General features: G+C 36.0%; 1 protein-coding gene across 1 annotated transcript; it reads left to right on the forward strand.

Annotated features, from left to right (window-relative positions):
* Nucleotides 1–6681: 6681 nt before the first annotated feature.
* Nucleotides 6682–7857, forward strand: LOC113227621. The gene has a single exon (XM_026460587.1). It carries the CDS (start codon nt 6724–6726, stop codon nt 7675–7677), a length of 954 nt encoding a protein of 317 aa, XP_026316372.1. The 5' UTR covers nt 6682–6723; the 3' UTR covers nt 7678–7857.
* Nucleotides 7858–13840: the final 5983 nt, after the last annotated feature.

Here is a 13840-nt window from a genome sequence, read left to right on the forward strand (position 1 = left end):
TCTCAGAGCCATAGGTCTTCGCAGGCAACACGCACTGCTCGAAGACTTTTGTTTTCTAGGACTGCGGTATTGCGGACGAGAAGACGTCCCGGAGCTTCCCGAAAGCTGTAGTAATTACCAGACCTTAATTCTATTCATAAACGTGTACACAAACATGCATAAAACTAAAACGAATATGGCTGATTTGTCTCAGTTCAACGGCCCTTCTTTACAATTTATACTTTCTATTCATTCACAAAAAGGTTTAACATAATTAACTTATAGTAATTAACGTTTGGTACTATAGGTTATAGGTTACCGAACTGACAAATACATGAATCAATCATTACATACAATGAGATAATGCCTTTAGCATGGTGCAAGTATTGAATGCAGTAAGTTAACTTGTTTATTGAACAAATGAACGAAGGAAAGACCGAATCGAAGTTTTTATTATTAACAAAACTGGGAGCTTTAAAGTAATTAGCTGTTGATTGTAATCTTTCTTATTGCTCAAGAGCATTGCCTTTTAAGCAACGAAAAGTTATGATGATTAGTTAAGTATTTTGGAAAACAATATTATATCAAATTTAATCAAAATAATTATACCCTGGAACAGCCATAGGCAGCAACAATGATTGGTTAATGGTCGTTTAGTTTCTTGTTCGGTTTCGTATGATATTTTTTTAAACCACAAGGGAGTTAAAGTAAATTAAATCTAATTAATTAAAGTTTTCCTAAAAATAAGCTGACTGAGTTTCTCACTATTGAATGACTGAGTAAATGAATGAAATATTCTCTATCGCACATAAAATCACGGCAAAGGATAGAAATTTGTGATTATACAAAAGGTAGGTGTGATTATACTACACAAAATAAGTATTAATAAAACGTACATTACACGATTTATTTACAAGACAAGGTAAATAAAGCTAACTTTTAGTGAACATGCCACTACTTTTATGGCATACATACCTGCAGTTAGATGATCTAATAGAATTTAATTGTGAGAATAGAAAATCATTACCGCCGTCTATTGAATTAGTTAGAATCATTACCATTATTGACCCCTTGCATTGCATTGCGGTTTATTGTGAAGAGAGAGTTCGTAGTCATATGTTACAAAACAAATTTCTCCAAAATGCATTAACGTACTCCTTCCGAGTGGTTTTTTATTTTTTTAATTTTTAATAATGAGCGTATACAGGAGCCAGTAATACGTTATAGTATTGACGCCTATCTTATGGGTTAAGAAAATAGTTTATTGCTAAGGATATTTTTAGTAGCAGTAGAGCTCGTCCAAGGAAGTACTGCCACCTTACCTATTTCTGCCGCCAAGCAGTAATGTTAGCATTACTGTGTTCCGGTTTTGATAGGTAAAGGTGCTGGTGAAATTACAGGCACGTGGGACTTGTTAACTTATGACTCTGGGTGCCGAGCGCAGTGGCTGTGCTCCTTTGCGATTTAAAGCTCTGAATGGTACAGCAACTGTTATAGACAGGCATGTAGCTTACCATCAGGCGCACGACTTGTTCATCCCGTCGCTTGATATTATAAAAAAAGGATACAAACTAGATGAAGCTGTGTATATCTTAAGTTGTTGTTATATTGTTAAACGTTTAAATAGACTGAATGTTACATCACCTTCGACCAACAGTATGATATAGTAGTACCGGAAGAGTGCCTCGTGCCTCCGACGGCTTCTTACAATGGCTTCGACATGTATTCGTAGCGACACAAACGATTGCAACGCAAACTCCTTCCACTAGAAAGTAGATGAGATGACCAAGGGACTACAAACTGATGGACATAGTGTGTACACCATGGTCGCTAATTCATCATAATAATGGTTCATCATAATTCATAATTTATTCATCCACAAAAAGTGTGTTTTTTTATAATACAAACTGACGGGACGAACAAGTCGTGTGCCTGGTGGCGAGCGACATGCCTCTCCATTACAGTTGCATTACCACTCTGAGGTTAAACTGCAAAGACACCCTTAAGAGGGGCACTGCGTGTCTTGTGCCCGTCACCCTTAGACATTATAAGTCCTATGTGCCTGTAATTTTACCAGCACCCTTACTCTTAGTTTTTTCATACATACATGTCTTATTTAGCTAAGTAACCTTACTGCTTACTCGATATATATACTGCAACGTCGTTATATTATCCGCATTTTAAATATAAAGAAATGTCATTAGCGAAGAAAGATCTTTTTGCCGCAAGTGTTGCCATCTTGAATAAAAGGTTGCCATAAAGAAAAACCATAAATCAACTGTCATTTTGACAGTCACTGAAAAGACGTCAATGAATTGATAAAAAAAGAAAACAGATGATGTTAAAAGTTTTTAAATCTTTTTTGCAGGGCCGATTTTTAATTGTATAAAAAGAAGGCGTACTTTTTGTGATGACGTGTTTCAAGATGTATATCTGTAGAAGTACTTTTTTAATGGTACTCTTTTTTGTCTAGTATATTATGATTGTAGGAACAAAAAAAAGTGCTTTTTTGGACCTTAATCGTGTATATCACTTTATTACTTCATTTTTTTATGATACCAAGTAACAGGACGAACAAGTCGTGCGCCTGGTGCTAAGCGACACGCCTGTCCATAGCACTTGCAGTGCCACCCACAGCTTTAAATCGCAAAGATCTGAGGGTCACTGCCACTGCGCTTGTCACCTTGAGACTTAAGTTGACAAGTCTCATGTGCCTGTAATTTCACCAGCACTCTTACCCTTCAAAACCGAAACACAGTAATGCTCACATTACTGCTTGGCGGTAGAAATAGGTAAGGCGACAGTACTTCCCTGGACGAACTCTTTTATAAGGAGCTCTACTGCTACTAAAAATATCCTTAGCAATAAACTATTTTCTTAACCCATCAGATAGGCGTCTAAACCCAATAACTGTCCTCGTCGGCAACGGTGAAGAGCTTCCTAGTTCAGCATGTACTCCCGCAGACTTTTGCCTACTACTTGCTCTTGTTGCAGAAATATCACATAGCGTATTGAGCCGAGGACGCCCAAAGAAGCTTGCCATTTTAACCGGCAGTTACAGCTGTTAATTGCAAAAAGTCCTTCTTACAAACTTTTTTACTAGTAGTAGAGCTACTGTGAGAATTCGTCCAGGGAAGTACCTATTACCTACTATCTATTTCTACCGCCAAGCAGTAATGTGTGCATAAGGGCGCGTTTATTCGACACGAATTTTACCGCACTTACCCCGCGCGGCCGCCGCGCAGCGACCGCGTGCGTCTGTCATCGCAAAATACGCTCTATTTGTTTATCCTTTACGTTTTAATTTAAATGAGCATTCCGGGCTAGCCTGGCTTGAATTTAGGCTACGCGGCGGCTCGCGCGACGAGCGCCCGGTAATTTTATTGAGAGGAAATTTAAATGTTGTTGCATAATAAATACTCGTAGAATTTAGATTCGCCATTAATGTACATGAAGGCGTGGTAACAGGGCAGTCGCCGCGCGGCGGCCGCGCGAAAACTTTCTTCTCGTGTAACTGGGTGATTACTAACTTACTAGCGGACGTATCACAGCTGCGCGTTGGAGCGGTTACACACAGCAAACTCAGTCGCGGTGTAGTAACGATCCAGTCATTAATCGTCTACCTTTACACACGACTTGAATCAGCGATGAAAACGCGATACTAACGCAATGTAAACGCGATACACGTTTTTAAATAAATAAATAGTGGAGTAATTTGACATAAAAATAATTGAATTTCAATTCAATACAAATTCAAATACAATAAATAGCGACATCTCTAGCCGGGGCTGGTAGCTGTAAAGATATCTAACCGGGTAACGAAATATCGTAGATTTCTCATAGATAGCGCTACGGCTAAAAAGTCGTTGAAAAACTTAATACAAAGATACGTCGCAAGCACATAGAAAAATTCGTAAGGTGCGCTGGTTCGTTCCGTGGCTTAGTTGGTATAGCGGTTCGAATCCGGCCGGATCGAAGGAATTTTTTCTGAGTGTTCGATCTTTGTATTAATAATTATTTATAGACTATTTATTTCAATTTACAAACAACACATAATAATTCAACATAATTTTCAAATTAAAAAAAAAAATTCAATTCATAATGGTTTATAAAATATTGTACCGTGTGAACAGTGGACGTAATAAAGGAGTACGGCTGGTATAACTGTATTCCAGGAACAAGAACGAAAATCACAATAAAAATATCAAGTAAGCTCGGACACGTCATTCCAAGCGTTTACTCACGACCTTACCACCTTTAGAAATGTCTCTAGAACGTGTCATAGCTATTATTACTGGACATATTACACTCAGCCACATATAAAACTATACTAACTGTCATTTTTTGAACAAAGAACGGTAATGTAACGGTCATCGAGTATATAACTAGAACATCGAGTATATCCACGATGAACTAGAAATAGAGAAGAATTGTCATTTAATTTGTTTGAGAACTATTCTGCCAAATCATTACGTTAGTTTTTATTTATCCGTGACTTAGTTCTTTTGTGTCGCTTTTTCTTCATGTCTACTCCGATTCGACCCTCGATTGTTTTAGACTCTATTGAATATTCTTCTCTATTGAATAGTCTTGTTAAATTAATGATGAAACCACAAGTAATAATGATAATAATAATAAAATAAAACTCTACTGGGATCGAGACATTATCACCGATCACACTGTCCTCAGCAACAGACCTGATATAACACTAACTGTAAAATGTACAAAGACCACCTACCTCATGGATATTGCCGTTCCCAGTACAAACAACCTAAAACAGACACACATCGAAAAAATACAAAAATACATACCTTTAGCAGACGACATCAAACAGATGTGGCACCAAGAAACCATTAAGATAGTCCCCATTATAATTTCGTCAACTGGTATCATACCGAAAACCCTTCATACCGCCTTAAAATCTATCATTTTAAGGCGGTATGAAGCGGTAAGGTGGTATCTGTACCCTAAAACCTACATACCTATACAAAAGTCAATTGTACTAGACACATGATCGATAGTACGCCGCTTGTTTAATACACCTGATTCAACAAACTCCACAAAAAACCACCCCTCACCCACCTCCCATCACAATACCACAACCGAACCAAAATACTTGACTTAGGTCCGTACCTGGTTCCAAATATCCGACCTTCAGTCGAGTACAGGAAAAAATCATAATAATAATAAAGCACACACTCAACATATATAGACAACAACAAATTACACCCAAATTCACGAGAGAAATAAATGTAAGCCATACAAATATTTCTCCCAGCCCGGGAATCGAACCTGGGACCTCTGCGTGGCAGTCCGGCAAGGTAACCGTTCGGCCACGGAGGCAGTTAAACCATCAGAACCGACGTCGCCAATACTCACACAATCGTAATTTGTAACACTGCAAAATGTCGTTGTTTCAAATTTATTAAGATGTACCAAATTCTGGATTGTTAATATAATTTGAACTTTACCCTGTTGGCATATCGTTGAAAGTTCTATACCTATTATTACAAGTTACGACGTTTTGATATTATATTGAAATTTTAATCAATGTGCTCCCATCTAGCGGTGCATTGCTGAACGACCACGAATCGGAGTTATTAATTTAGTTCTCCAAATAAGAAGCGACCATATTCCTGGAGTATAAGCTTTACTTTCGTTTCTTATAATAAATACTATATTATTATAAATTAAATATATTTCACAAAAATTATTTGAAATACTACCACGGGTAATATATTTGATACGGCTATCATTTCTGCACTTCAAAACAGCAAAACAAGGCATTTTTCTAGGATTTTAGAGAATTATCATCTAAAGAATAATATAACCATACCATACAAAGCGAAAATGAAGGACTGACTTAGATAGGTCTTTAGAGACCTATAGTTGGCACGCGTAGGACGCGAACCACTAACCAATTCTAATGTATTTATTGTTCTGTGGTATCAATCGTAAAAGCAGCGGTGGTCCGGTATATTTGGTTTGTAGTGTGCGTTCTAGATTCTAGGTCATTGTCATAATAAACTAGGGTACTAATTACATTTAGAGCGGCAGCATCGCGTCATGTTATCTCTTTTTGTCTAAGCACGTTGAAACATGTGGGAAAGGGAAACATGAGGGCCGCTCTGTTACCAATCTGGATAAAATTAGAACCTCGTGTTGGTACACTATAATCTATATTATCAAGTCTATAATTGAAATTTAGAGTAGAAATATGACATCTGTCAATTGTAATAATTTAGAACAGACGTTGGCGTCGATCGCCATAATTTTTATATTATTTTTACAAAACTGACTCTAAAAGAAGCAAAGCATACTAAACAAAAAGAAGAAGAAAAAAATAAAACCTGGAATCATATATAATTTATCTTGGAATAAATAGAAATCGCAGATAAACACACGCACCTTTCAAAATGCAAGATATGTAAACAATCTTTTAAATTTAATATGCAATATGAATGTTCAATACTTTTACTATAAATTCACTAAAGTATATTAGTGAGGTATAGCAAGCATATTAGTGAGGTATAACAAATGGAAAGGGATTTATTTCCTGCCGATGTTTCATTGAATAGTATCAACAATTAATTGACAAAGTAAAAAAAAAATAGAAAAAACTAAATTAATAAAAAAAATCGGAAAAGTAATTTAAAAAATTTACTTATTGTAAAAAAACTTAGTAATTTAATAAAATAACATACATAAGTTTAATACAACGTACACGTCACTAATTAGAAAAAAATGTCATGGAAAATTATACCACCACTAATATTAAAGACTTTCAAAGAATTTAGAAATGTATACGTGGAAGACGGTATAGGAAATCAAAATAATCTCCGGCCTACATACAATACGGGTCACAATAATCCGCCTAATATTAAATCAAATAAAACAAAGACAGCGAGAACATTGGAACTTTTACCAATAACCCTAACTATCATACCGGTGATTTTCGCTGTTCAATGTAAACCTGAAAAGCCACCACTTATGAAATATACTGATCTGCCTATATATGACGCACCTCATTGCATTTATAAAGAAAGTCAAGAAAATAGAGATAAATGCCAACGGCGTCAACAGAAGTTAGCATGTGCATTAATACCATATGTTACACGTTATAGATGTTGTATAACTGAAACCTTTGAGGATTGGTTCCATTGGGCTGAATGTCAAGTTTTAAATGCAGTTCATGCTTTCAGATTACGAAAAGGGAAATTTCTATGTTATATGAGAGACGACGAAAATTTACATTTAAGGAAGGTGGTTGTAGCTTTGGGTATTGCCGCAGGGATCGTATTTGGGTCCAAAAACTATTATCTTTTACGTAATCTCCCTTCTGGCATCTTAGCAGCTTTGTTTACAGGCTGGTTGTGTTTTCCTGAAGAGACAGATAGATTTTTAAGACACATTTCTTATTATGTAGCAAAAACAATAGTGAACTGTTTAAACTATTTTTTTGGAGATCAGTGTCAGAAGATACCATTTGAGAGAAGGAGTCCGTTGATACCTTGTTTAAACGACTGTTTCGAATCGACTGTATATTCAGAAGATAAGGTGTGTACATCAGATTGTAACAAGTCTATTTTCCAAGTGACAACCGATGAAGATTTAACAATATTAAAGGATAAGGTACGACAAATATTAGAAGAACATTTGAAGGAAGAGCAGAACGCCAACGATCAAACAAAAACATAATACAAAATGAGTTTATACCATAAAACGACTTTAACAATTTTTGTTCATAAGGTTATTAACCAGAAACTTAATATATTAAGTTTATCTATCTATAATTAATGAACAATTGTAATAAGGTATAAATTTTAAGGGAATAATATTTCATCCTCAAAGAAATAATTGATGTATTGTAAATTTTACGTGCCCTTTTTTTAATAAACGTTGTTTTTTTATGTTTGAAGTATATATTAATTATTCCGTTTATATTAGTTGATCTATGGATACATCTATAAATTAACTGCATTCAATGTTTTTTGCAAATGCAGCAGACAAAATAAATCTAAACGGTCACTTTTTTAATGACTGATCCTCTTTCTCTGAGACAAAATAAATTAAAACGATCGATATTTTAATCTGTTCTACAGTTCTTCGATAGTTTTATGTTGGGCCTCAAAACTAAGACAAATGAGCATTAAAAAAAGTTGGATACTTTTTTTTTAAACTTAGTAAATGTTGATTACTAATTTTCATACAACATTTACCATTCCTAGCAGTCGCAGCACCACTGCCGTGACAGGTCATCATGGTCAGCCAACACGACCCAATGCTCGATGACCCAATCGTTAGACTTAGAATCGGCCAGCCGGTTCTCCTCTTGGCCACCATTCCGTGACTGCTTTGGTCCATCGTCCGTCTTCTCCTTTAAGAAAATGTCCCGCCCATCTCCACCTTAACCTCGTTATGCGATTACCTACGTCATCGACCTTCGTTTTTCATCGAATTTCGACGTTTGGTACCCGATTCCCGAGAGAAATTTCGAGCAAAGAGCGCTCCATCGCTTTTTGTGCCACCTTAATTTTGGGCGTATTTTACTAACGAGCGTCATGTTTCTATATCGTAGGTGAAGATCGGCAAGATATAATTAGATCTTGGTCTGCAGACCCTGAGTTTTGACTTCAAGATGTTCTCTAGCTTATCATATACCGCCCACCCCAAACCGATACGCTTTTCGACCTCTTTAACCTGAGCCTCTTGGTCAAAGGATAAACGATATCCAAGATTATATAACATTAAAATCGCTGACAAACTGAACGGTGTCGCTACCTTTAATTATGTTAGGTACGTTTATAGCGATTGGTCATGATTTTCGTCTTGGAAGAAGTCTCAATTACTAAACTAAAACTGACTGAAGCGCTACAGACGCGCGGTTGCTGTGCCGCTCAACGCTTATATAAGCATCTAATTTGAAGGCGCCTTTAATACCATTTGAAATGATAATTACTTTGATTTTCTAGCTTTAAAAATGCCTAAGATAAAATTGTACATGAAATAGATAATATTTTAGCTTCAATCTATTTTTGTTATAATTATTAATACAAAGATTGAACACTTAGAAAAAATTCTTTCGGATTCGAGCCGACGTCTTCTAGCAAACCGTGCTAGATTCTATGCAAACTAAGCTTATTCAGGCATTCTCTTTCAGGTCTGTGTCTGAGAGTGAATTTGAAAAAAATTTGGCTATTAAATCTAACGCTGAAGGACTGGATGGAATAAGTCGAAAGATGAAGTTACACGGTTTGTCAATTCTCGTCCCTATACTTTGCCATATTTGCTGCGTCAGGCTATTGTAATACCTATTCCTAAATCCACTAATCCGTCTTTACCTTCTCATTTGCGCCCTATTTCTGTTCTTCCATTTCTTTCCAAAGTTCTTGAGCGTCTTGTCCATCATGAAATAATAGTATTTGTGAATTTTAACAATATCCTTAATCCCTTCCAATCTGGTTTTTGTCAGGGGCATAGCACTGTTACTGCGTTGACCAAGGTGACTAATGACATTCGTGAAGGTATGTCCAATCAACATCTGGCAGTATTAGTTCTTTTGAATTTCAGCAACGCATTCAATACTGTTGACTTCGACATCCTGTTGGCAATGCTGAAATCTGTCCTTGTATCAGATATGGCGGTGAAACGGTTTCATCACTATCTCGTTGGGCGGCGGCAATGTATTCGTGTCAATAATAAATTTTCTCGCTGCTTTGATGTTACCGCTGGTGTGCCTCAGGGCGGCGTCCTCTCTCCTCTTCTTTTTTCAATCTCTATTAACTCCTTTACGCCCTTACTTTCTTGTCAGTATCATCTATATGCTGATGACCTACAGATCTATTCTCAAGCTCCTGTTTCCGACGTGGACAGTGTAATCGCCAAATTTTATGACGACCTCGTGACAATGGAGTCGAACAAATGGCCTTACGGTCAACCCTAGCAAGTCGCAGGCCATCGTCATAGGTGGCTCAAAGCAGATTGCCAAGCTTAACAACAGAACTGTTCCCCTGCTTCCTTCCGATGCTTTCCCATATTCTATAGTACAGGTCCGACCTAGTTTAGGCACCAGTCTTCCACCTCACAATTTAATTGTATGATGTTCCCTACTTTAAATACCCTGTAATTTGTATTGTTAAGGTGGAAAGAACAATAAATAATTTTTTGAATTTAAATTTTTTTAAATTTTTGCTCTTATTCGACTCCTTCCCATTGTCTTTCAGCAGTGTGGTCAAAAACCTTGGCATTCTATTCAATTCCACCCTGTCTTGGTCACCTCATATAGCCGAGGTCAGTAGAAAAGTGTTTGCTAATTCTGGTTCGTCGCGAAAGTGGAAAAATTTGCTTCCTGTGAGGACCAAGGTGGAACTTGCGCAATCGCTGCTATTACCTTTACTGGATTATGCTGATGTCTGTATCATTGACCTCAATGCGGATCTTTTAAACAAACTCCAGCGCTTACAGAACCTATACATCAGATACATTTATGGATTTTGATGATTCGACCATGTGTCCGAATATAGGAGAAGGCTTCAGTGGCTCCCCATAAAGCTATGACATGAGGAGCACGTTCTCAGCTTACTCTATAACGTGCTCTATGACCCTCGCACTCCTTCATACCTTAAGGATCGTTTTTGTTTCCTCGGTAAGGATCACAACCGTGAACTGAGATCTCAAATGGATAATCTGCTGAAACCTCCTTTCACTGCTCAGAGCATTTTAAAGACTGCTTTACTGTTAAGGCACTGTCATGGAACGAACTCCCGACAGAAATCCGACATTCTAACTCGCTTCCTATATTTAAAACAGCATTGCGTAAGTATCTTCTGGCTCGATCTTAGTCTGCAACTTAGTCTGTATTTTTTATTTAATAGTAAGTAGAACTTTATTTAAGCGTATATATGTAGGTATATAATATTATAGTCACTTATTATTTCATAATATGATAGTGTAAGTATTTAATCATGCATTTAAAGTTTTATCACTGGCACACTACGTCTCTCTCTCCTCTGCCTCAAAGGTTGTCTAAAAGAGATCGTTCTCAGCGATAAGGTCGCCGCCGTGTGTGAGCAGTAAAGTGTATTATCTATCTATCTATCTGTAAGCTTAGTTGGAAGGAATTTTTTCTAAGTGTTCAATCTTTTTATTAATAATTATAACAAAATAGTGGAGTAATTTCACAAAAATAATTGAACATCAATACAATATACATTTCATTACAGATAATAGCGACATCAGTCAGGGCTGGTACTAGTAAAGTTACCTAACTGAGTGACGAAATACTTTCACAAATTTTTCAGCGATGGCCCAACGGCTAAAAGTCGTTGAAATTCAAATACAAAGATCCGACAAACAAGCACAGAAAATTTTGTGAGGTCCGCTGGTTTGTTCCGTGGCTTAGTTGGCATAGCGTCTGGCTCGGTTTGCTAGAAGACGTCGGTTCGAATCCGGCCGGATCGAAGGATTTTCTAATTGTCCGATGTTTGTATATAATTATAACAAACTAGTGGAGTAATTTCACAAAAAAATGATTAAATATCAATTTAATTTATTTTTATTTTTAATACTCTTTATATTTGTGGTTCATGCGCAGTGTTTATTATGTGTGAATTGCACCTACATGTGCAAGCGTCACATGAAATGTATCTATGCACTCATAACACAGAAACGTTGCTTAATTTCGAAAACGTATAATCAATTAGGTGGTAAAGTGGCAACCTATTAAATACTAATTCATCATCAAGTCTTTTTACATTTCTTGACAAAATTGGGATTAATTTTTAAGATTCACAGTCAGTCGATTGACAATAATATAATTATGTAGTTTAAATAAAATAAATATTGTATAATACGATGTCATGTTTTATTATAGATATAATAACATCATATTTTGACATTGCTCACGTTACTGCTAGACTGCTTATTGCGGATTGTAGTTGCGTTTGGTTTATATATTTTATTAATTTTGTGCTGAAGGAGGATAATTTTATTTTGCACGATTATCGTGTCAGTTCCGCATCCGAGAAATGACAGTCGGAAATGTTACAGGGATCATTTTATCTCTAGGTGTACAAGCGATATTCGTATTTCCTCGGATTAGAATCGGACTTACTGATAGATAGATAGATAGATAAGACGTTTATTTGGATCTACGGACACACATACATTACAGAAAAATATGTAATACAATAAAAAAAGGAAAAAAAAACAGCAGGGTCGCAGCACTGCAGAACACCCAGTTATGTGTGCTGTAGCAGCGCAAAAAGGCCATAGCTCAGCGTCGGTGTTTATTCAGGAGCAAACCGCTTATTTTCAGCTATAACCTAGAGGATGCAGTGGATACGGTAACCAGCTAGCTGACGCCATTTTCATGTTGTATAAATTAAACAAATAATAATTTCGAAACTAAATAAATACGGACGATAATATAAACATAATAAATAATATTTTTTTTAGATTTGATTTAACCAAATTCTAAATCGAATTAAATGTGATTATTATATAAAAGTCAATTTAATTATAAATACGTATGTTGCTATTACACAATGCTATGTAGGCAATTTTCGCTACCTAAGCAAAGCGCTGTGGAATACCCTTTTTTTGTTTTCGGATGTCGCTTGTGCACCGACACCCGAAGTGGGTCCGAGTTTTCTAGATTTAGTTATAGTCTCGGATTCGGAATAAATACGAATGGGATGCAGTGCGCAATTGCGCTTAGGGTTCGATTCCCGGGCCGGGAGAAATTTTATATGACCTATATTTATTTCTCCCGTTAGTTATTCGTTGCATTTGAGCTCCTTGTGAAAGAGTTCGCCCAGGGTATTATTGCCACCTTACCTATTTCTGCCGCCAAGCAGTAATATCAGCATAAATGGGTTCCGGTTTTGAAGGGTAAGAGTGCTGGTGAAATTACAGGCACATGGGACTTGTCAACTTATGTCTCAGGGTGACTGGTGCAGTGGTTATTTCTTCCCGTGGTTCACCTAAAGATTTTTCTTTTCTCGTGAGTCACATTGTTATTAAAATTCTTTTAACATTTCGATTGCAAATATATATAAGACTATTTATACGCCTATTAATTGACAATTAGATGAATTGTTTCCTGAAGGAGTAAAATACGAATAAACAATTGACCACACTAAAATAATTTGTTAAATTTTTCTTCAACCAGTCTGTTAATTTATTTGAAACCAGCTCTTTGCTTGACTAGTAGAGAACGCCTATTGGCGTTAAATACCCCATTTGTATTGTTTTGTGTGTAAAAAGTATGAGTAAATGTTAAAATGAAATAACATATTTAGGTCGTTTGGTTTTAAGTTATAAATGAATGAATTTAAAAATCCAATGTTGTGATTGCAAATCACCTTTAAAATTAAAAAATAAATAAAAAATTATAACTTTTTTATTTTAAAAAACGGAAAGTTTGTGGACTTGCACATATATTTGCCAAGCTTAACACCGGATTCATCCCCCAATATAAATTTGAATGGAACTGTAGACATAATCGTAACATACATAAAAAAAACAGTCGAGGAGAGGACCTCCTCCTTTTTTTGAAGTTGGTTATAAAAAAAAAAATGAAATTAGTTATATAATGATTTTACGAATAAAGAATGACGTACGAAAAACGAACATTAAACAAAATAACTGCAACTTGATAATAGTGTCTTGAAACTTTGCAAAAAGAGTTACCATAATACCTTACATTTCAGAGCTCCTTTTTAAACAAGATACATTTTTATTATCATATCTCTTTTCTTTCTTTTCATATTTCCTTACTTTTTTTTAAATCTGCTCTCTTCTTTCCAATACTTCACTTACTTGCATGTTTATTATGTTTACACCTAGATACTTACAACTA

The sequence above is a fragment of the Hyposmocoma kahamanoa genome, unplaced genomic scaffold, assembly GCF_003589595.1.
Source record: "Hyposmocoma kahamanoa isolate Upper Pololo Valley unplaced genomic scaffold, ASM358959v1 211, whole genome shotgun sequence".
Taxonomy (NCBI): domain Eukaryota; kingdom Metazoa; phylum Arthropoda; class Insecta; order Lepidoptera; family Cosmopterigidae; genus Hyposmocoma; species Hyposmocoma kahamanoa.